Source organism: Amphiura filiformis, unplaced genomic scaffold (genome assembly GCF_039555335.1).
Source record: "Amphiura filiformis unplaced genomic scaffold, Afil_fr2py scaffold_29, whole genome shotgun sequence".
Taxonomy (NCBI): Eukaryota; Metazoa; Echinodermata; class Ophiuroidea; order Amphilepidida; family Amphiuridae; genus Amphiura; species Amphiura filiformis.
The window spans coordinates 623,426-648,159 of NW_027305493.1; the positions used below are offsets into that span (position 1 = coordinate 623,426).

At 35.4% G+C, this 24,734-nt stretch overlaps 2 protein-coding genes across 3 annotated transcripts; both read left to right on the forward strand.

The window, feature by feature from the left end:
- The first annotated feature begins 1,078 nt into the window (after positions 1 to 1,078).
- LOC140143838 (uncharacterized) lies at positions 1,079 to 6,431 on the forward strand. Of its 2 annotated transcripts, none has more exons than XM_072165646.1 (6): positions 1,079 to 1,282; positions 2,781 to 2,903; positions 4,133 to 4,254; positions 4,495 to 4,575; positions 5,884 to 5,928; positions 6,134 to 6,431. In XM_072165646.1, the coding sequence occupies exons 1-6, from the start codon at positions 1,195 to 1,197 to the stop codon at positions 6,263 to 6,265; spliced, it is 591 nt and encodes a 196-aa protein (XP_072021747.1). In that variant the 5' UTR covers positions 1,079 to 1,194; the 3' UTR covers positions 6,266 to 6,431. The 2 variants fall into 2 exon arrangements, with proteins under 2 accessions (XP_072021747.1, XP_072021748.1); XM_072165647.1 differs by having other exon boundaries at positions 4,495 to 4,566.
- Positions 6,432 to 14,157: 7,726 nt separating this feature from the next.
- Positions 14,158 to 22,718, forward strand: LOC140143840 (uncharacterized). Its single transcript, XM_072165650.1, has 7 exons — positions 14,158 to 14,480; positions 17,013 to 17,135; positions 18,506 to 18,609; positions 19,015 to 19,054; positions 19,606 to 19,898; positions 22,242 to 22,304; positions 22,631 to 22,718. Exons 1-7 carry the CDS (start codon positions 14,396 to 14,398, stop codon positions 22,679 to 22,681), a joined length of 759 nt encoding a protein of 252 aa, XP_072021751.1. The 5' UTR covers positions 14,158 to 14,395; the 3' UTR covers positions 22,682 to 22,718.
- The last annotated feature ends 2,016 nt before the right edge of the window (positions 22,719 to 24,734 follow it).

The window sequence follows — 24,734 nt, forward strand, 5'->3', positions numbered from 1 at the left end:
ACGTTTTTATACGTTTCTTTGTCTAATCTTAATATACACACTTCACTTATCCTTTTCACTTGAGCCGGCCTTTCATTTTTGAAAAGTGACGTGAGTTGAGATATTTGGAAATATTTTTGCCAATAATAGTTATAACTTTTAAGTGAATTGGTATGAACTTCGTAATTGCTACTGAGAATATTATGTAACTTGACACGGATGCACTACACTAAATCCTTCCGCATTTGGTGTAACCATTCATAGTTCCGGTAAAAAATAGCACCTATGCGAAATATATCGGCGTCCCGAGGGAACCAAATTTGAGTGACTCTTGGTTGTTTTGATAAAAACGACAGAATAGGAGCTCAACATTACAAATCTGTTCAGAAAATGTTCCGAATCGAATGTGCATGGGCAATAGGCCCTCGGAACAATATCATGGCCGGAACTGGTAAGGAGGCGAGAGTGTCGGCTGAAATTCGGGATGGCGCTGTTCAGGAGTTCGTATCTCTCAAGTTTGTCTTAACTTGTCCCAAAAAATTAAATTTAAATAAAAGTTTAATCTTTATTTAAGACGTTGATTCGATCAAAATATTAAAAATGTTGTTACATGGGGTAGAAAAAAAAACTTACTTTCTTGTATTTTCCCGTGTATTTCAATGGGACGATGATTTAGTGGTGTGTGCCCACACATAGGCATATGACTATATAATATCCATGAACGAAAAGGTCGCATATCATACTAGCTTGATGCAATATTTGGTGAAGAATCTTCATCATAAAATAGGTTTTACTATAGGCCTACCAAAGTTTTTATTGCATTGTGAATTATTTATATGAACTGGCAGGTTAATTTGAGAGTATCTGTAAAAGCGCCTTCTCAGCATACAAAACGTGGGGACTTTGCCTGTATATTTTTTCCGTCTATGGTTATCACAAAAATTATTATAAATTTGATATGAATCACTTACATCATCGCCACATATTGAACTTCGGCTGCATGGGGGAATCCCCTAAAACAGGAAGCACCTGCGCAACCGCAATCAATCACTATTACACTACAATGTATTAATGCATACAAAATTGTTACATCAACGCAATAATAGTACGGCTGTGCGCAATCTTTTCACAACAAACAGGTTGACAACCGTCTTGTTACGTGTATAAAGTTTGTGTCATTTGATTTGCTTAAACTGTCAAGAAAAATTGTTCAAAATGGTCAGATCTTCCATTAGACGCAATTCAACTTCCAGTGAACAATGTTGTTTTCAATTGCTGGGACTATCGCCGGGTGCATCAAAAGGTAATGTAATCGTCATGGGTAGACATGTACAGGGTAGGCCTTTGTGGCCTGTATATAGATAAAGCTAAAATCCAAATAATTAATTGCTAGGGCAGCCGGTCTGACTGTAACAGAGATACCACGTAAAAAAAAAATTCCCCATTTTGGTCATACTAGCAGCCTTTCATAAACCCTAACCCATCTTCCAAACCTTACCGTATAACTTAACCTTAGCCCAAGTAGCCTTTACCCTGACCCAGAATCTTGCTGTAACCTAGAGATATTGCAATAATACACATTTTTTCACGAAAAATGGTTTAAACAATTTTTGGAATTTTTCTATTTTTTTTTCAATGTATGTAGACAATCCAATGACCTATTTCTATGTTCTAGAATCGTCAGATCAATAGTTATTTTATTTTAAAAACAATTCTGAAATATTTACAATTTGTTATCTAAATTTGTGTTTACCTCATTCCTCTATCATATAAGTAAAAATACACCGTGTTTTCTATGTATTTCTACTATATGATATTGGAATTATGTAAACACAAATTATAGTTTAGCACACTAAAGATAACAAATTGTAAATTTTTCATACTTTTTGTAACTTTTTTTTAATCAAATTAACTATGAAGAATCTAGAACTTCATAGAAGGTCCACATGTTTCCCAAAATCCTCCGACAAAATGGAAAAAAAATGTGCAAAAAGAATTGATTGAACATTTTAATTTTTTTATTTTCTAATAATCCTTGCACGGAAGTCATCCAATATCCAAGTAACTGGATCAGCGATCAACTAAAGACATCGCCGATAAAACCCCTCACACCATGATACAGAGCGCCTGCCTGCAGAAAAAAAGAAGACAAGGATGATCACCGTGTCTGAATTTGCTAATACACATTTTAACAGCACACATAACATAATTAATATATTTTGAACAAGCACTGTTTATGTCATTATGAAAATTTTCAATAATAACCCTGTAGCAAATTTCCAAATAGAAATCGTCTTTATATAAGGCCGTATAAAATTAATGTTTTGGTTCTCGTCCAGAAGATTTTCATGAATTGATGAGGGAGGGAGGTGTTTTTTTTTTTTTTTTTTTCCAATGTAAAATTAGCATTGTCAGTAGTTTTCGGTCTTCTCCAACAGTGCTCGAGGAAACGATGAGGCCCTTTTTTTTCAAATGTGAGATTCTGAGGGATAAACCCCCTAGAGTACCACAAAAAGACTTGGAAGTGATGCTTGTTCTCTAATAAACTTATTTTTATGTATGAAGATTTCATAAATCATTCCAAAGTCTAAAAAATTGAAAAATCTAAAAAAAAAAAAAAAAAATCTGACAAATCCCAGAAATTGAGGAGGGAGGGACGAGAACCAAAATATTAATTTTACACGGCCTAATGAAAAAAGAAGCGCTCTGGATGATCAGCAGTATTACAAGAACAGCACAAAGTTGTATCTTTTTCCAACTATACTTTAATATATTCTTATTATTTTGGTTTTTATTTTCAGAAGCGATCAACCAAGCTTATCGACGTCTGGCCCGCACACATCACCCAGATAAAAACAACAACGATCCTCAGGCTACTCGACAATTCCAGGAAATCAACAATGCCTACAGGACACTTATAAAGTGTAAGAAATGATTTTTTCTTCCTCTCCTTTTTTAGCCTTCTTTTACTTCTTCTTCCTATTCATATTCTTCCTTTTTCATTTAACCAAACAGCGCTGTATCAGTATGTAATCAGAAGGGTCATAAGTACGATAACCCAATAACTTTATTTATTATAAACCCTTATCCTTACCCTAACCCTTAACTTTGCCCTAACCCATAACGTAAGCCCTCCTAAGCACAACCCTAACCATATAAATAACCTGACTCTGTCCCTAACCTAACCTTATCCTAACCTAATGCCATAAACACTAACTTTAACCCTTTTGGGACTAACGACCCTTCCGGATGTGAAGTAAACTTGAAACTTCACTTGAAATTCATACACCCCCTATGGAAGATATGACCTTAATCTCCTGTACATGGGGTGCGGATTAAAAATAGAGTCACACTTTCAGGTAACCTCATGTGAAATTACCTGTGTGGCACATTAAGGATATGTCTTCCATAGGAGCTGTATAACGGAATAGCCCAATGTTGGGCAGGAAAAACCTCCTAGGCCTATGTGTTTTTGGCCCCTGAACATATTTTAAAAGCAAAACCTCTATTGCCCTGATTCCAGAAAAATACAGCACTGATTTTTTGGGATTAAAAAAATATTATCCTGTTTTGACATCTACATCTTTCTTGTTCCTTTATTTAGATCCAACTGCCAATTCAATTCAAATTTCATATTTGAGGGAAAATTGGCCCAAAACGCATAATATTGTATGTTTCCTTACATTATTGCAGTCACATAAACAAAAAAATTCAAAGACTTGGCACAAATCTAAGCATTGAACATTTTTAGTACGGGCAATGAGTTCGCTCATTAATTTAATATTTTACCTTCATTTTGATAATTGTTATAAAAGATATTAGAATATGTGTTTTACACGGATTAGAATGCAAAGTTAGTCTTTTACAAGTCTTTGATTATCACTCCAAAATCGCACGTATTTGGCCCAATTATTTCCAATAAGTTTTGAATTGGACTTTTATTGCCAATTAGAATTAGTAAATGAATATGATTTAGTTGTGTTTCATTTGACAAAACAAGATATGAATTTTTTTTAATACCATAAAGTTAACACTAATTTTCTGGAATCGTTAATCAGCTCTTCTTCCGCCCCTGCACCGGTTCTACCTTTTCATTTTCATAATTCGTCATTTTCTTTCAAAATGTATAAAACATTGCAACGTCTATTTTCAGCTGATGAAGTCAGGGATAAATACCAAGATGAACAGAAAACCGAAGAAAAGGGACATCAACGAAGATGGTGGAATCGCAGGGATCGAGAGTCGGAGAGCACATATCACTCACGTAATTCTCAGGTATTTTTGAGTAATTATATTATTATCTAAAACACAAAAAAGTAATAATATAATAATAAAAGGTATAATGGCATTTGTCAAGGATGATATCTATAATAATCAAGACAACGGTGGCGGAGGGGACGTTCCAGTATGGAAGGTATAAAGTGAAACGTTTTTGTGAAAACTCTCACCTAGTATTAACATTTCGAAATGTTTATTTGTCTATAAAATAATGCCGGCGTTTCTATATCTAAACAGGGTGCCTATTCCACCGTTGAAACAAACACACAATATTGTAATATACCAATGAACCGTAGGAGGCGCTCTCGGGTAAGTCAGGTCAGTGAAACAAGAAACCACAAGCCTCAGCACACTTTACAGGAATTTGCTGAACACTGTGGCCCAAGACAAATATCATGTAAACCATTTAGCAACAATCTGAGACTTACAGTTATAGAAAGTGCATACCACAATTAACCAATACAGCCGGATCGCGTACGGCATTCAGTAGATCCATTATTTCACAAGAACGAATTAAAAAGGACTGTGCCGGGTTTCGAACTCACATCACCAAACATCAATGCAGCGGGAGTCTAATGCCTTTTTGAGGTGTGACATGTGTCAGTGTTTTATTGCTTAATAGAAAAAGTTCGGCAGCGAAAACGACCATTGAGTTAATTAGTAGAGCGGAAAATCACATGTACAAAATAGGTTAGACCAGGTCTAACTTTAGACCTGCATGGTCTAACCATGGAGTTTAGTCCTACGGAGAAGGAACTCTTTGAGTATTAAATGTTATATTATTGTAGATGCTGTTAAGGGCAAATACATGTGACTCAATACTACAGTCAAAATAGTTGGCACACATTGACAACATGAATTTCCTGGATTGGCTGAAATTGAACTTTTAGACTTTTCAAGGAGTAAGTAGAAAAAGAAAATAAGCTCCATAGTTATAGAGCAGGTCTGGGATCATTTATTAGTTTTTCAAACAAAACATCATGTACAACCAAATTTTAGGCCTGAACAGCTAAATGTGATATCATGATAATGTATACAGATACTTTTGAATCATTCTCAACTTTAATTTTCCCTCTTTTACAAAATTATTCACTTTTATAGCATTTTTATAGCTTTTTCGGATATAAAATGTATCTATTAATGACAAAATTGGTGGCGCTATTTAGTTACTGGAAATTACTCTTTTAAGCTTTTATTACAAACAACTCCTTTTATTGTTTGCTAAAATGTGTTTATAAAATTTCCTTGTTGCTTGTTTCACCTATTCCAGCTGTTTTAATGGCAATATTAATCACCTGCCCCTTGCAAATAAAGAAATATGATTTAGGATAAATAGCGCCATCTATAGTTTGCATTTAGTTAATAATGAAGCCAATTCTATATACATCAAACAACCGTGAACGTTAGACCTGGTCTAACTTGTTTTGTGCACACGGACTTCAATGTAGATTCGAATATTGCTGCGGAGAATAGGAAACACCAAATCTGTCGGAATCGATTTTGGAAAAACATATGAAAAAACAAAACAAAAAACAAGAAAAAAAAACCCGTTGGCCTTTGGTATACTAAACCATGTTAGCGAATTGATTGGGTCAATTTTCAATTGTTGTTTTTGTCTCATTGCAGAAAGGAAAACGGTATCGGAAAGTTGCAAATACACAGATAACATGGGTAAGACAAAGAAATAAATTGGCCCAATATATTGAAATAAAATGTTATTAAATTGCGTGTTCAATCTGCTTGTATATTATGAACAAGATGAATTTCTTTTATATGAAACAGGAATAAATGGTAGTCACCATCAGAACGACAACAAAATTATATAGTATCGTCTATATAATGTAACGTTATGTCTTCTGCCAAATCTATGTTACAGTGGTGGCAGTGGTTCTTGTTCCTACTAACTGGGTTGAACAGCAGACTCTTCACAATAATACAGCCTCTGATAATCATCTGTGTCGTGATCTTCGGACTAATTGGGATTTTAAATTATTTAAAAGGACATTAAATTGATTAAATATTTGTTTATGACTTTCATGAATGTGGTTTACGACTACATGTATATGGGGTCTTTTGGGTGAGAGATGGACCGTTTGGACCTGAATTTAGTAGACAATGTGTGATGTTTTTAAACACATTAATTTTGATCTTTATAAGATACGCATTATTATTTTTGTAACATTGTAAATAAAATATTTATATACTAGTATAAGTATTATTATTATTATTATTATTATTTCTTTTATTAACTTTTGCAGAAGAAATAAATTGTTCCTGATCAGATATTCAACATAAACTAGAGCATTGTTTATTTGTTCTCTTTTCCTGTGATGTGCCATGAGAAATTTAATTTGATTACTTATCTTTGTTTTCCATTTAAAGCTACTTCATAAAAAATGGGAATGCCCTTGCCATGTAATTACAGTAAACAAGGAGTAGACTGTCCCACTGTCTCGGTTCCATCTCTGGGTAAATAATTAGAGCTAAAACCACCTTCTCCTTCACTCCAAAGATTAATACCAAAACACCACTAAACCCTAACTATCAGGAACAAAGTTATAGTGCTCCTGTAGCACTGTGTGTCGACGAAAACTCAATTAATCTAACTTGTTTATTCTTTTATCGCCTAATCCGAGACTGTTACGATAAGGATAATGAACTGAGTGCAATGCATTCGTCAAGATAATCGCACGCGCCGTGGAGTTATTGCATTTAGCTCAAGAGCTAAATGCAATAACTCCATGGCAAGTGCAATTATCTTGACGAATGCATTTGCACGAGTACATTATCCGTCATATACTTCGAGTGTATTAAAACAATAGGCAATATTAATTGCTGCATTCATTATATTAGTTTGAATATTAGGGAAAATATCTTAAATTTTAAAAACACCGTCAGGCCATTGACCAGGTAGCATTTAACTGGTCTAGAAAATCAATCACTGTATAAGTTAGATATCTACGGTATCGATTGCGCCATACGTCATACTTTAGTAACTTATTCACGCATGGTTTGTAACCAATTGACTTTATGTTGTGATCATTTAACGCGGCTGTGTACTCTAGACATTGTTTCTTTCGCGAAATTGAGTTTTTTTTATATGTTTGTACTTTGTTATGTTTTTTTTATAAATACAAGGAATGAAAATCCAGATTTATAAACTCCAACTGCAATATTTTAAGGATTTTATTTTACTATTCCACTCGTGTTTGAAATTGAAAAGGAAAGAAAATCTTTGTTGTACCAGCAAGGCATCGCATTGTGTATCGCGCAATTTGGTAACGCACGGATACGCTACGCATACGCGACGCTTATCTGCATGCGTGGCGAATCTTATGGAAACACCACGGAAGCACTGATTTCACAAAAACCTAGCGGTCAAATGGCTCCGTTTTAGCTGATAAAATGTGATTTTTTTCAAGTTCTTTCTCCCGATTTAAACATCAAGATATGAATAGATTTCGCCCAAACTTCTCAAGGGGCTGTGGATTTACCCGATGTTCACGTAATGTAAGGTAGAAAAACGAGAACTGTCGCATTCTCCTGTAAGCTTCGATCAAAGTGCAAAATGTGACCACTTTAAACTTCAACGGCCTTTATTTCAATGTTCATTTTCTCGGTAAAATGACGATTTAGGTACACGATAACTCAATAAATACAGCAGCTATAGGTAAGCAATTATGCTCATCATAAAAAGCATGATTGACTTAAGAAACGGTTTTCTCATTTTTTTATATTTTGGTCTATTTCCAATTTTAGGCATCATTTTGTGCAAATAGGCGGTTGTGAATTTTAAAAACTTCATTTTGATGCCTTATATGGTCAATATCTCCAAAAATAAGGCCAATAACAAAAAACTAAAAAAAATCATTTTTGGAATGGTACCTCATGATTAAGAAAAAAGCAAAACAATAATTTTTGGAAAGAGTGTATTTTTTTTTTGTTGTAGTATAAAAAAAAAACAAAAAATTCACTTTTTTGTGATTTTCTTCATAATTGTTGTTTTTACACCAAAACTGTACTTATATTGAGATTCATTGATGTCTTGCCTTTATAAAAAGTATACTTTTACATGTCTTGCGTGAATAATTACAAAGTTATGGCACTTTTACTACATGCGTATCTGAGAGTACACAGCCACCTTAATATCGTAGTTCCGCACACAGAGAACACTGAACCAGTTGACCTGGAAACGATCGATTTTGACGTCCCACTACATGTAGTACAACGGTGAATGGAGATGAGAGAATAAACTTATATATCAATATCAACTGGACTTTATAGTTCTATAATTTGAACTTTAAAATCTACTTATTATTAAAACACACGACAGTGGAATTTAACAATTTGTTCAGTATTATAAAGCATGATCATGATATTATGCGCTAGTGTGTGTTTCCCGGGCGTGTTTATGTTATTTTAGATGTAGGCCTAGCTACATGTATTTCATTTGTAAAATGCTGACTATTTTGTAATGGTGTCATCTTGTATAATTATGGTTCACCTGTTTTTAGACCTTTTTAATTAATAGAAGCTCGATTATTCTCATTGATGTTTGATTTATTTGAGTTCATTAATCATAATTTATGGCAATGATAGTTGCAAAATAGAACATAGTTTGTAACCTATGATTTACATCGTGTGCATGAAAAAATACTATAACCTATAACTATTTTAACACCACAGAATGTATATTCGTACTTTTTTGATGGTATATAATAGTTATGTGAAAGTAGTATTTCTAGTATTTGAGCGTGCACGTATTATCTAAAATCTATTGTTTAGCGTGCGGGTTTTAGATAATGCATTGTTTAGCGTGCAGGTTCTAGGGAAGCGTGGTTACCTTTTTTAAATAGTCGAGTGAGAGGGTTTTCAATGAAATGTTTTTTGTGTCAAAATTGAAGCATCCTATGTATAAAAGAATATATGAATATTTACTGCACATCATATATAACGATTCGTGATATCCAATTGTGGCACATTTGATGTCGTTTAAGAAACAGATAATTTTATTTCAATTTTATATACGCCAAAATATTTTTTAAATTGAGCAAGAATAAGGATAGAAAAAACGTTGAAAGTTCTATGTAAAAATTACATTAGACCCCGCCAAAGATTACTGTTTCGTTTTTATGGTAATCTAATCTTTTATTTCCTGAAAAAAAAAATTATATAAATGATAAAAACATCGAACGTGTATACAAGAAAAATGGTAGGTTCCACTATAGTATTATACTGATACACATGTATATACGCGCACGTGTTCGGCGAAGTCAAAATCGATATAATGTATTGTCCATGTAGAGGCCCGCTTATTGTCGGATTTATGTATGTAGAACACGCAGTTAACATTATTGTTTTTAGGCAAATAAAATTCCAAAATATGGTTCGTTTTCTGCCTTTGCTTGTCACGTGGTAGGCCTATGTTGAAGTTGCGATTATATGTTCAAATAAGTTTCAAATGGATACTAACAAGACAAGTGGCCGAGCGGTCTAAGGCGCTAGGCTCATAGAGTATCCAAAGCGGTGCGCCGTGAGTTCGTACCCCGCCTCTAACAAACTTAATTTTACTTTTTTCAAATTTCATATTGGGGAAATGTGACTGGGAGAATTTATGTATGGCGTGGAGTGGTGTGACTCCCTTCCAAATAATTATCAAGCTATGTAACGTGAATGTTGCGTCAATTATGATAGCCCCGCCCCATTGTCATTTCAAATATGGTAGGCACATAACATGCATGACCCAGTTCTATTGTCATTTTGCGCGCGCGTTGGTTATGATCAATAGACTATCAATGAAAACCCATTTCAAATATCGCCCTGCTTGCTGAGATCTACATTGATTGGTCTTGCTAAGTAGCCGCTTACACAAACGGCAAGGCAGTGAGACCACGGACGTGATATATAGAAAACTCGTCTGACCCAGGATCGGTAAAAGTGAATTCCCACAAAATGCTGGGAAGTGGAAGGCAACTTGCCTACAGATTGGGAGGGTCCATGTATCAGGTTTATTTAATGTTATATAATCTATATTACCAGCCGTTCTCCATGGACCCGAGAGAGGGTCTAGGTCAGGAGTATTTATGGATGGGAATTCCCCGAGAAAATATGACATCATTTTGGTAAATACCCAAGGAAATGTTGTAACGTGAAATATTAATGTTTAATATTTATTTCTCCAAAGGCTGCTTTATGTAAAATTCATTTGAAGATATTCCTAAGATAATCAGTAACCTTGCCAATCTAATAAAATTGATCTACTAGAAGAGTTATAACAATTTGTTGATTATCTTTAAAAAATAATTACAAATCTCTTTAACATCCCACGTGCAAAGAAGATAATAATAAATATCAAAGATTTTTTTGGGTTTAAAATGAGCTAAATCCAATGCTAGCCATTTTTAAACTTTGCATTGGAGACTTTTTAGGGACAAAATGATGTTGAAAATAGTTAGAAAATAAGTTAGAGTTACAAACATATCCATTCCAATCGTTATGCCATTTAAACTTAAAATTGATTTAAAATATACCAGACAATTGTGACACAAGGCAGCTATTGGAATTTGGAAACGGCCATTTGGAAACAAACTCTTCAATGGTATTGTCTTCGAAGCTGTATTTCTGTAAAATTATGACGCAGAAACATACAATTATCCACAAATCAGCTTGCGCTATACATGTCATTGTTTTTAAGCAGGTAAAATACCAAAATATGATTTTCTGCTTTGTTATAATGTTGTTAATTCTATACAATTAAGCAAGTTTCCTCCTTCAACTACCTTGGCAGTCTAATCACAGAATATGCAAGATGTATTAAGGAGGTAAAGAGAAGAATTGCACTGGCTAAGTCTGCGTTCTGAAAATTAGACAATATCTTAAAAAACAGTGCCCTCAGTGTAGAGACCAGAATTCGGGTACTCAACTGCTATGTCGTTCCTGTGTTTGGAAGTGAAGCATGGCCAATAACAACATACGATCTGTGAGATGTGGTTTCTTAGAAGAATGATGAAGATCCCGTGGACTGATAAAGTGTCTAATGACGATGTCCTAAGTAGAGCAAATGTGAACAGGAAGCTGCTACGTGAAATCAGAGTTAAGCAGCTCAAATTCCCTGCTCATATCTTCCGAAAGGATGGTTTCGAGAACCCAGTATTGACAGGAAGGATAGTAAGGCACAAGGAGCAAAGGCAGGGAGAGAGTGATGTAGTTATCAAATCTGAAAGACTGGCTAAAAGAAAGGGGAGCTGAACATAAAGCGACAGAGCTTCTGGAGATGGCATATAACGTCCTAGGATATGGCACCTAGAGAGAGAGAGAGAGAGAATTCTATACCCGGTATATGTGGGCATTTAGCTTCAGGATGCACGGCGTCATCCCCTGGTAAGTAATTATATTTGTACAGACGGAAACTACACCGCCAGCCACTGTTAGCTCCACTTACAATATAAGCTGAATTTATACTCCGTCGCTGAGCGACGAACGATTTGTATTTGACCAATAAGGTAGCTCGCCTTTCCCAATGCAACAAAATATGTCCTACTTCTTTGGCTAAAAACTATCGCTATCACTCAGTGATGTAGTTTAAATTCAGCTATATAGGGATGTCTTTCCAATTCCATTTAACAGAGTCAAAATACCATTGTTGACGGGGATTCTTGAAGCTTGTACCATCTCACTGTCTCTATATCAGTTCGGGGGCACTCGTAATAAAAGGACGTCTCTGATTTCAAAGACGGGTCAGTGATTTCACATACGGGGGTCTGTGATATCACATACGTCGAGCTTTGTTGACAGCTCGGCACTCGATGCAGCACATCGGAACGAAGCTGAGTGTATTAGAATAAGCTTTCCTATGTTTAGCAAATATCTATCTGTGCAAAAATTATATCTATCTGTGCAAATTCTGACAAATGGTCCCAGAACACACTTAGATTGCAATGGCCAAAATCAAATGTTTTGAAGTGAAAAAAATCCCAATTTTACTATCCAATTCATGAATTGAATAGTAAAATTAGCAGGCAACTTGCTCAACTTGGGCTAGCTACAACCCTGATAAGACCTATACACAAAATTATTCCCACTGCGCTGGCACGTTCACCAAAATTACTATATCGTTTGAGACTGGGTTTTGAAACTAGGGAGTATGTGATTTATGAGACGTCTCTGAAATATGATACTGTTACGTGACATGACGCTTCAAGAATATTTGATATCAGAGACGTCTTTGAATTAGCAGTGCCCCCGAACTGATATGACAGTCTCGGTGCACAATAAGAGCACATGCCTATTAGAATACATAAACTGCTCAAATAAAGAAAGTCCGCAGTCATGTAACCCGTCCTACACCAAAACCTGATCTTGTTATGACAATTTGATTGAAAAGGTCGTGTGCAGAATCTTGTTAGCTGCAATTTGATCATAAATTTGCTGCCGAAAACTCTAAATTCACAGAGATTGATACCAGTATATGAAATTTCAGAGGATGATTTAAGCACTTCCCAGCAAGTCTTGCGGTTAGCACAGCTGTGTGAGTGAACATGACACCACTGCCCGCCCACTGCATACACACGTGCATGGTTAAATTTGAATTTGGACAGATATATTTACAATAAAAACACCTTCTAAAGGTTGGTCGATTTCACATTTTATGTTATCTACAGAAGGTGTGGATTATCCTTCATGCATACATCACTTTAGATCTGAAATCGACCAACTAATAATGACACACGGGCAATTCTAAAACAACATCTTTTGCACAGAGTTCAATGGGATTTGAAAAGTAAAGTGGCAGTTGAAACTCTAGTGATAACACTTTTACAGTGCATGATGGGGCTTCCTTAAATCATCCTCTGATGAAATTTGGTGCATTTTCAAAAGTTGCAAATTAAAAACGGACCACGCGGACCTGTAGAGAATAATGGCAGAGCGCGACTATTGACATAGCCCGAAACAACCGCTAGGTCATATCGATCGCATCGTGCCCTAGTATTCATCAGTAAAGCACTGTAGCAATCCAAGCGTATTAAATTAACAATTGAATAAAGCGCGTACTTGGGATAGTCGACATGGACCCATCGTGGGCGAGCAAGCTTGACCATATTGGCACGCTAAGCAATTTCGACCGCGTGCTTCATTTTGATTTGCAACATTTGAAAATGCACCAAATGCCATAAACTGGCATCAATCTTTGTCACTGTTGAGTGTTTGGTAGTAAATTTGATATCAGATTGGAGCTAACAAGATTCTGCACACAACCGTATCAATCAAATTGTCATAACAAGATCAGGTTTTGGTGTACGACGGGTTACATGACTGCGGACTTTCTTTATTTGAGCAGTTTAGTTACAAGATGTACATACAAGAGCTTATAAATGAGTTTAAAAGAATGTTGTAAGCTTCAGTCTGCGTATTAAAAACACAGCCTGCATATTGAAATCAAAAACTGACAAAAATTTGGATTTTATATACGAGACATTGGTTTTTAACAAGATTTCTAAATTCCACCCCGCATAAGCGGCATTTAGGAAAATTAGGCACTGTTTCATTACTTGGATTTTCGAGGATTGTTATTGAATATGCTTTTCTAAAATAAACGATTAAATGGATTCTGTTGCAATTAGTGGTGGCTTGTTTAATTAACCACTAATTTTCCCTAATTTGACTGGCCATAAACTCTGATTTTTTTTAATTACCCGGTTTTTGCGCATGGGCAGACGTAAGTAACAGGTGTATGTCACATAGTCTCGGGCCAGACTGTATACGGCTATCACGAACATGCATGTTAGAAATGACGAGCGTTAGGACCGACACAAACTGGCTGTGTAGGAGACAATTGTGACAGTATCGCAATCGACCACTTGCGTCATGTTGAACTTCAACCACATGGGGAATCCCCTAAAACGAGAAATACCTATAATGCTGCGCAATAGGAAGCATCAATAGTACACTGTCACTGCATGCAAAATGTTCCATATGACACTGCATTTTTAACGCATTAGATAAGTGTGCATGCAGGGACGTACTGTGTCACCACATAGCGGAAACCTTCTTGCCTGTTTGTTGGTATGCCCGGGTGCCATGTTTTGATGTTTTGATTTGACTCACTTTCATATTTTCTGTCAAGAAAAGATTTTTAAAAATGGCCAGCTTTTCAAGCAGACACAGAACAAGTGAACGAAATCGCTGTTTTCAAGTGCTAGGACTATCACCGGGTGCATCGAAAGGTATTGTTTTTGTACTTTTATATGACAGTGTTTAAGCTATATATATTGTAAATTTTTACATGATTTTAAAATGGCCGCCAATAATGTAAACCATATTTTTTAAATAATTTTATTATGTACTAGGTGGAAAAATATGGTTTGCAAGAATCTGTCAAAATTTTCCACTGAATTACATAATCATGACATAAAAGTTTGTACTATTATGATAAGGATAATGAACTGAGTGCAATGCATTAGTCAAGATAATCGCATGCACCGTGGAGTTATTGCAATAACTCCATGGCAAGTGCGATTATCTTGACGAATGCATTTGCACGAGTACATTATGCGTCATATACTTTGAGTATATTAAAACAATAGGCAATATTAATTGCTGCATTCATTATATTAGTTTGAATATTAGGGAAAATATCTTAAATTTTCTTAAACACCGTCAGGTCACTGACCAGTAGCAAGAAAATCAATCACTGTATAAGTTAGCTATCAATGGTATCGATTGCGCCATACGTCATACTTTATCTGGAAACGATAGATTTTGACGTCCCACCAGATATAGGTCTACATGTATTTCATTTGTAAAATACTGAATATCTTGTAATGGTGTCATCTTGTATATAATATGGTCACCCCTGTTTTTTAGCCCTTTTTAATTAACAGACGCTCGATTATTCTCATTTGATGTTTAATTTATTTGGGCTCATTAATCATAATTTATGGCAATGATAGTTGCAAACTAGATCATAATTTGTAACCTTCATGCTCATGAAAAAATACCATAACCTGTACCCTATAATTATTTTAACACCACAGAATGTATATTCGTACTTTTTTGATGGTATATATATCGAACAGACAAGATATTAGTTATGTGAACATAGTATTTGAGCGTGCACGTATTATCTAAAATCTATTGTTTAGCGTGCGGGTTTCAGATAATGCATTGTTTAGCGTGCATGTTTATATAATTTGGGCTATGAAGGGTAGTTCGCGAATACAATGCACGGGAGAAGAATACATAACGATGAATAGAACCGGGCACTAGAAGTGTAGGCCTACTCTTTGCATTATGAAGTGTCATAATATAATAATGCAATTCCCTACTCGATTAAATACGCTAGACTACTAACCCTAGTAGATACGCTAGACTACTAACCCTAGTAGATACTTTAAAGTACTTTTAAAAATAACCCTAGAACTACTGAGCCATATTTTGTAACACGGAATTATGTTTGGTACCAGCTATTATGGGTCTTTTCTATCCAGTAATACCAAAATAAGTACAAACATGCCCACATAAAGTCACTATGACGGCATAATGTGAGCGCGCCCATGCAAATTTGGGAAATTCTGGCTATGAACAAAAGTATAGGCAAAATTGATTTTCGGCTAAAAAATTTATAAACATGCGATTTTCACCGAACTAACAAGTAAAAAGTCAGTAGCTCTTGGAATAATTTTACAAAAGCGAAATGAAAATCAAAAATTGTTGACCTCACCCCATCCTCATCAATGGTAATTTTGTTGGCCGGTCCTACCCCCGGGTAAGGTGCTGGGGTAAAAATGTTATCACTAAAATGAGCGCAAAAGAACGGATCTACTGCCCCTTGTCAACAGAGAACTAGCAGATCTCGCCTATCTGCTAATATAAAGGTTTCAGAGCCACCAAAACCTTTATATTAGCAGATAGGCGAGATCTGCTAGTTCTCTGTTGACAAGGGGCAGTCTTCAGTGAACGACTCTTTTCAGAGTCATCATTAGACAAGGTCTACATGTCTCATTCTTAGGTACTTTGTCCTGAAGAAGTCAGAGCTACTCCTAACGAAAGCTTGACAGTTCTAAACTTGTCCGACGGCGAACCCGCTAAAAACCCACTAATTATTACTAGTTTAGTCAATATTAAAAGTTGATTCATTATCATTTATTCAGTGATGAAGATGCAATTGAAAAAAATCAAAACTTGAAATATCGTCAACGCAATAACGTATGTGACAGCATCACGTGCATTTCGGTGCGTACAATTCCGTGTTATTTCAAACGTCATCATCATCATCATCATCATCATCATTATAAGTGTTATTTATTATTATTATTATTATTATTATTATTATTATTATTATTATTATTATTATTATTATTATTATTATTATTGATAATTATTATTATTATCATCATCATCATCATTATAAGTGTTATTATCGTTATTATTATTATTATTATTATTATTATTATTATTATCGTTATTATTATTATTATTATTATTATTATTATTATTATTATTATTATTATTAATGATTATTATTATTATTATTATTATTATTATTATTATTATTATTATTATTATTATTATTATTATTATTATTATTATTATTATTATTATTATTATTATTAATGATTATTATTATTATTATTATTATTATTATAATTATTATTATTATTATTATTATTATTATTATTATTATTATGATTATGATTATGATTATGATTATTATTATTATTATTATTATTATTATTATTATTTTTTTTTTTATTCAGAAGAGATCCAGCAAGCTTATCGCCGTTTGGCTCTGACACATCACCCAGATAAAAACAACAACGATCCAGAGGCTACTCGAAAATTCAAAGAAATAAACAACGCTTACAAGATACTTACAAATGGTAAAAATGTGTCATGATTTATTCTGCTCTTCATCATTATCATCATTATCTTCATCATCATCATCAAATTATTATTCTTATCTTCTCCTCCTCTTCTTTCTTCTCTTTCCCTTCGTTTTCTCCTTCTTTTTAAATTCCTCTTCCTCCCCTCTTCCCCTTCTTCCTTTTCTTCATCTTCCTCTTCATCTTCGTCTTCATCATCATCTTTTTCTTTTTCGTTTTCCTTCTTCTTCTCCTCCTTCTCCTTCTTCTTCTTCTTCTTCTTCTTCTTCTTCTTCTTCTTCTTCTCCTTCCTTCTTCTTCTTCTTCTTCTTCTCCTTCTTCTCCTTCTTCTTCTTCTTCTTGCTCCTCCGTCGCCTCCTTCTTTTCTTCTCCTTCTTCCTCCACCTCATCCTGCTCTTCTTCTTCATCCTCCTCAATCTCCTCCTTCTTCTTTTCCCGCTTATGCTCTCGTTCCTTGCCTATTTCATCATTTTCAATTCACGTATAAAACGTCTATTTTCAGCTGAAACCAGGGATGTCTCAAAAGACGGTGAGGATAAATTCCCGTTTAGAATAAATCCATTCTTCAATTCTACTGGTGCAACTTCTTTTTCTTCTTATTCTTATTCTTCCCCCACCTCCTCCTTCTTTTCTTCGTCTTCTTTTCGCATATGCTCCCGTTCCTCATGATGCAGTCATACTAGTCATGTCTACAGTAGAATTCACCACGACCTTTGCAGGACTTAAACTCATTAAAAGTTATTAAACCAAGATAACACTCATTGAAAACAGCTCAACTGATTAAATCAGATCTTCTCTGGTTAAATTCGCACTACACATGTTTCTGTTTTACCTCTGCAATGAGCAATGAGCTGTTATTATAGATTCAGTTGGGTGAACGATTATAAAGCGAACGCAAGGTAACAATACTGTGTGGGCTTTTGTTTACGAAATGAGACAATAGTCTGCTTATTGTTAACCAGCGTTCTTGAAAATGAGAAGCATAATGGTTTGCAGACTTAACACGGTTTGGAAATAATTTCTTCATATTTTTGGTGTTATCTGTCGTTTACATATCCTTCCTAAAACACAAAAGTGAGAATATTTCCAAACACCTAAATTAGCTAAAAATTTAGGACATCTTACAAAACTATATTTTCTAGAATTTCAGAGAATACTTTAAATATTGGCCGGTTATTTTTCACACAGTGACGTTAATTAGGCAATTGCCTATACTTCTAACATACACTACTTGTAGAGGTCACGCGTCAATTGTGAGAGCTCTGTGTATTGTGTGTAGGAAAACGGACAGTAACTGCAGTATGCCCTATTTAAGTTGTCTATATCGTCATTTTCAACTCACGCGCACATAAAACGTCCATTTTCAGCTGAAAAGGATGTCTCAGAAGACGGTGATGATAAATTCCCGTTTGGAATGCACCCATTCTTCTATTCTACTGGTACAACTGCTGCTGAGGATGATGAAGAAAACGTGAGTACATATTTATATAAGGTTCGTGGGGAGCGCGGCGCAGCTTGTGGAAGAAATGAGACCGTACAAGAGTGCTGTTACTGAAAGGTCACTATCTTACTGTTGGTATTAACCCATGTAATTATGGAAAATTTGGGCATCATACAGCTTAATTGTTGGTCTAAAGTATATAATAAAGTTTGTTCGGCTTATAATTCGCGAACATTATTCAGGTTTTGTTACTGCGCGTCGAGTCAATAAAGTCCTAACTTACGCACGCCTAAATTCACAAAAGTGCGGGCCAGTCACGCATCAAGCAACGCACAACTACCGTAAGGGACGAAATCAAAACTCGACCGGCGCTTGACCGCCGGAATGGATGCCAATTATTTTGAAAAAGTGTATTATTTTTGTTTCAATTTACAGATCATGTTACAACGGATGCTTTTTGAAATATACATGCGTAGTGAGTCGCTTCAATTTGTTCTTAAAATTATGTTTAAGTCTATAACCTTTATTGCCTAAGTTCAAACAGTTTTTTTAGGCACTAAAAGTGATCCGATTTCAACGAGAATGCACCCAATTGGCGAATTGGTCTTCATTAAATACCCTCCCATGTCGCCCTCTATAATAAGCAATGTGGACATGTCTACCATTGATATACCAAAATTGCTGAAAAGGTACCCCAAAACCGTGGCACATCCCCATACACCTGCAATCGGGGAGAACCGCCTCCGGGATAGTGTTTAAAATACTATGGATGATTTTCATTATTCCGGTATTTTTTTTCTTTTTATGTAAACTTTTTCAATTTATATCTGCCTTTTACATTAATGCATTCACCATGATCCTGAAATTTTCATTGTGTATCTTTTCCATACCTTAGAATAGTAAGTTGCCTTCGTTCTTTCCTTCTCCTCCGCCAACAAGCAGAAATGAGTTTGAAATGTATAAAAAATCCTATTTTTTTTCCAATTTTGTTTTTCAAATTTACTCCAATCTCAATTGGGAATGGAGATTTATTTAGTTGTTTGCGCCCAGAACAAGAAACCGAAGGACAAGGACATCAGCAAAAATGGCGGCATCGCAGTGATCATGATCTTCCTCCAAGCAACTCTAGATTTCCACACGCAGCTGATGATGAGTCAGAGGATACCCAGCACCCACGTCATTTTTATTATAATCCTTCGTCTCCTCATGGAAGTAGGCATCGACATTCCGAGCGAGTTGACGAAGCTTCCGATTGGCAGCGTAATCGAGGTCATTCAGGTCGCCAGTATCAAGACAGACAAAATAACAGCTCAGGAAAGGTATTTTGAATGAGATGATGAATGTAAACATCAAATGGGTGCCTATTACAAAGCTATGATACAAGCTGCGGTCAATAAGTTCGTAGAACAACCTTTGTTTTGCTTTGTCGCAGGGTAATGCATTTGACCTCATTTGAAAGCTTGTTCCTCCTTCACAACATCACTGCAAAAATAGTAGATTTGTGCATTACCGTATATGGACAGGACACCATGTAGAGTAAGCTTACCTCCTTGAATTTACAGGAACTACCAGAAGTGAGCAAATCGTCACCGGCGGCTGTTTGACAAGTATGGGCATTATATTCAATATTTATGAATATTGCATGGTACATGAAGGGATGGTACATGAAGGGAATACCCGGATGGTGTCCAAATTTGGCTCGAATATGCATTATGGTCGATACTATCGAATGAGTTGATATTTTTGTGAATGAACTGTAGTATGAATGGTAGCACCCCGCCATCCATAGCATTATGTACATGTCACACCTTTGTTTCCAATGGACATTTTATTGCGAAATGTCATTGTACAAGGAATACATAAAAAAAATTCCACATAGCCCCCGAATGAAAAGTATTTAATTATCTTTGTAATCACTCAAAAAGCATTTGGTGTGAATTTTACATCCGAACTAGAGGCTATTAAATTTGTACGAGCCTTTTCATTTTACATGTAAAGCCTATGGGGGTGACGATTAGAAATGGACGGCAATATTGAAAAACCCTCATTTTGGGCCATTTTAGACACTAAAATGCCCATAAAAAAGAATAGCCTCTAGTTCGGATGTAAAATTCACACACATGCTTCCTGAGTGAGTACAAACATAATTAAATACATTTCATTCGGGGGCTATATCAACAAAAAAAATGTCCTATACACTAATGGTTATGGAACAAAGGTGGTCAGCGCTGTTTGATTCACTACGAAACAGTGAAATGCTTGGTTGAAATTACATCGGTACCTGAGTCAGTTTTTTAAGTTTTTATTTTTTTTTGCATGAAATATGAAGATATATTCAAATCAATATTAATTGTGACATTTTGGCCTAAATACATTTGTTTAGCAAGATACGGCCTTCAAAAGGAGTGGATACGTGCATTGGCCTGTACCCTTGAGTATATGATTATTACGTAGTCAATTTACCACACACGGGACACATGTCCCCAACTTTTTCTAATGCTGCTGACTTCATTATTATTATTATTATTATTATTATTATTATTATTATTATTATTATTATTATTATTATTATTATTATTATTATTATTATTATTAATATTATTATTACTCAAGATGAGATAGCTAGCCACAAAATATGATACCTCTGACAAAAGTGTTTTCAACATAAATCCATTAACATTTATGTCCTCTAATCGAGGTCCCAGAATCTTCATGCACAGAATTTATACAGTTGACAGAATTAGGCCCACCCCTCCTATGTACTTAGAATGAGGACCGAGATAAGTATATAATTGGCTAAATAAGACATACATTATCACTAGAATGATGAGTCCATTCAGGGAAGCAACTTGATCTTTCACCACTAAGAAGATCATCACTTGGTCATTGTTGTGCAAGGTCGTAATCATTTTTTTTCTGATTAGAGCAAAGTCTTGATGGCTGATCGTTTGCCAAATGAAAATACAATCATAGACATATATCATACAATTTGATGGCAAAATTAAGGCTTGCCATAGTGAAGAAGGTTGGTGGCAGTGGGACATATAGCCACTGTCAGACAACTCATCAAGCAACCATATGTTGGTCTAGGCATGGCATCCAGTTAGTGAACACTATTCAGAGGATCAGCTTTGCTGGTGATCAATGCTAGCTCATTTTGTTGACACAGACAATTTCAAGAAAAATTGAGACAGGTGCATTAAGGTATGCAGTGACAATATTCAAAAGTTTTTCAAGAGTTTGGCTGGCACTCTTTCGTATATCCTGCTCTACAAACTTATTGACTGCCCCTCGTAGTTGCTAGTAATTGTAACGTTGAAAATTAATGGGGTCGATAACGATGATGATGTTGGTGATGATGATGATGATGATGATGATGATGATGATGATGATGATGATGATGATGATGATGATGATGATGATGATGATGATGATGATGATGATGATGATGATGACGACGACGACGACGACGACGACGACGACAATGACAATGATGAAGATGAATATCATGATGAAGACGACGATGATGATGATGTCGATGTTGATGAAGAAGATTACGACAACAACAACGACGATGATGATGGTGCCGATGATGTTGAAGACGAAGTTGATTCGTTTTCAGTAGAACTTTAATTAGTGTCGTTTACATGTCTTACATGCAGAATGCCTCTTCCAGAAAAACGCACTATGATGCAGCACCAATGAATCAAAGGAGGCGCTCTCGGGTAAGTCATTTCAGGACGAACGAAATGACGTGGTTGTCGTTTGTAATAGGAAACCATGAATTCAGTGTCACCCTGGTTCTGTCTTGATTTTACCGGGCTCGAGTCCCACTCTGGACGTTCCCTGCGTATTTAGATCCCTTTGATTTGACCAAATGTAGTGAACGAACAAAAACACAGCGTATTTCGCAACGGGAAAACTCACGCAAACGCGTACCTTAACCCGACGCTCAAATTGTCAGAATAATGGCCCTTTGAAATAACGTCCATCTTTCTCAATTCGGAATAACGAGCCGATATGTGATGCTTTTTTGTGTGTGTCATTGCAGAAAGGAAAACGGTTTCGGAAAGCTGCAAATGCACAGGTAATACCAAAATAATGATGCTCTCATTTATACATATGTTAGAAGCAGGGTTGTTTGGTTTAAATCACGCCGATTTAAATCATTGATTTAGATCGTGATTTAAATCACTTAATTTTTTTTTTTTTTTTTTTAATCACTGATTTAAATCAACTTTTCCATTTTTGGCATTTTGATAAATGTAAGTTAATTTCATGCTTACATTGACTGTTTTACTTCATTCTTAATGCTTCTTCAACTTTTGGATACAATTAATGATGTCACTTTATCTATTGCTAAAAATTAATCTTCAAGGTGCAGAATTCAACAGGGTTGTTCCCCATCATGATTTTACCAAATTTTTTCTTTGAAATTTTCACATGTAAAAACATATTTTGATTGTTTGTAAATACCTGGTAGGATTGTGCACATGATTAGCATTCCACTGGTACTCTTTTACTTTATCATGGGGTATAGCAGTTCTTGGAATTAAAAAAATCCATTTAAAAAAGGTGGGGTTCTCATGGGCTTTTAGGCAGTTTTATACCATGAGCTGAAGCCTCCTTGCATACATTTGTAGTGTATATAAGTAGCCTTTCTGAAAGGCCCGTTGGTTATTTTCCCACATAAATATTGTATCAGTAAAAATACCCAGTAATAAAATAGCGCCGCCGCGACACGGAGCCGGTTCGCCGGTCGCCGCTCCGGCTCGTTTCTCGTCGCTTCGCGACTCGCTGTCGCGGCTTCGCCGCTCCCTTCCCACTTGACAAGGATCGTCGGGAGGGATAGCGAGTCGTCTTTGACAAAGACTAGTATATAAGTGAAGATTTGACCATGTAAAACAAACCAAAGGTCCTAACATATTTTGATCCTAGAATTATCTGAAAGTGAAACAAAAAGGCATTTACAATGTAGGAACAATATAGTAAAGAAAATTCTATTATTCCTGAATTTTAATTAAGAAATAAAATAAGCCATTTTCAATATCAATATCTGCATGGTTTCATATCATCGTATATGGCCATCACATCACATCAATAATACAACGCATACAACCACGGGCGCAGTGTAATGTCATATGCATCTCCATCAGAAATTATTAGAAATATCTTTCGCGTTTCAGCGAAAAACGGCATTTTTGAAGGGCAAAAAATAAAAAATAAAAAGATTTCTATCATGACAATGCCGCGAAATGAGATGCAAAAGAGAGTGTTTTCAAAGTTCGCCGACGAGCATGAGTAGTAACCCAAAACCGGACTACACCCACCAGATACCTCACGCGCTACGCCACTGCCGGTTCGCCAACCATAGGAGGAACAAAAACACGAGTAGTATCGTTTATATTCTCTGTAACCTCCATTGTCTTCTGAAACTTCTTTCTTTTGCAGTGTGTTTTCCACGGAGATGGAACGTGGGAGCCGATGACTATGATGACCAGCACACTTTTCATTATTGTTTGATATTTATCTTCGTAATCCTGTGTTCTTTTGGCGTCCTTTATTTATGCATTTATTTATCCCTTTCGAAATGAATATTAATTAAGTGCATAGTTGAATATTGAGAGATACGGATCTTGCCCAAAGACGACCTGGTGTGTGTGGACATTTGTGTTAGATGACTTAAAACATCCGAGTCGACCAAATTACGGTCGATATTTATATTTGTCGGCGCCATACATGCCTGTATTCAAATACATTATGCAAACACTGTACTTTTATGCAGCGATGCATTGTGGAGCTCAAGACATGACCCTCGTTGGAGAGAGTACCCTTACATCAAAATAATAAAAATATCAAAAAAAAAAGTAACTAACCCCCCTTAAATAATCTTTTTTTTTCTAAATTTTTAAAGTCATTTTTAATGTCCTTGAATTATACAAAATACCTGTATGTACAAGATGCACGCCCTCACGTTTGCAAATTGAATTATGTATCAATGTCACAGATACCGTTTTAATTATACTCCCAATGTTCATCCTTCGGGTGTGACAATCAAGAACAAAATCATGGATGACTGTAAATAAATTGAAATAAAATGATGACAAAACTTAACTTCTTATTATCACTTCCAAATATAGTCAATCAAAACTTCA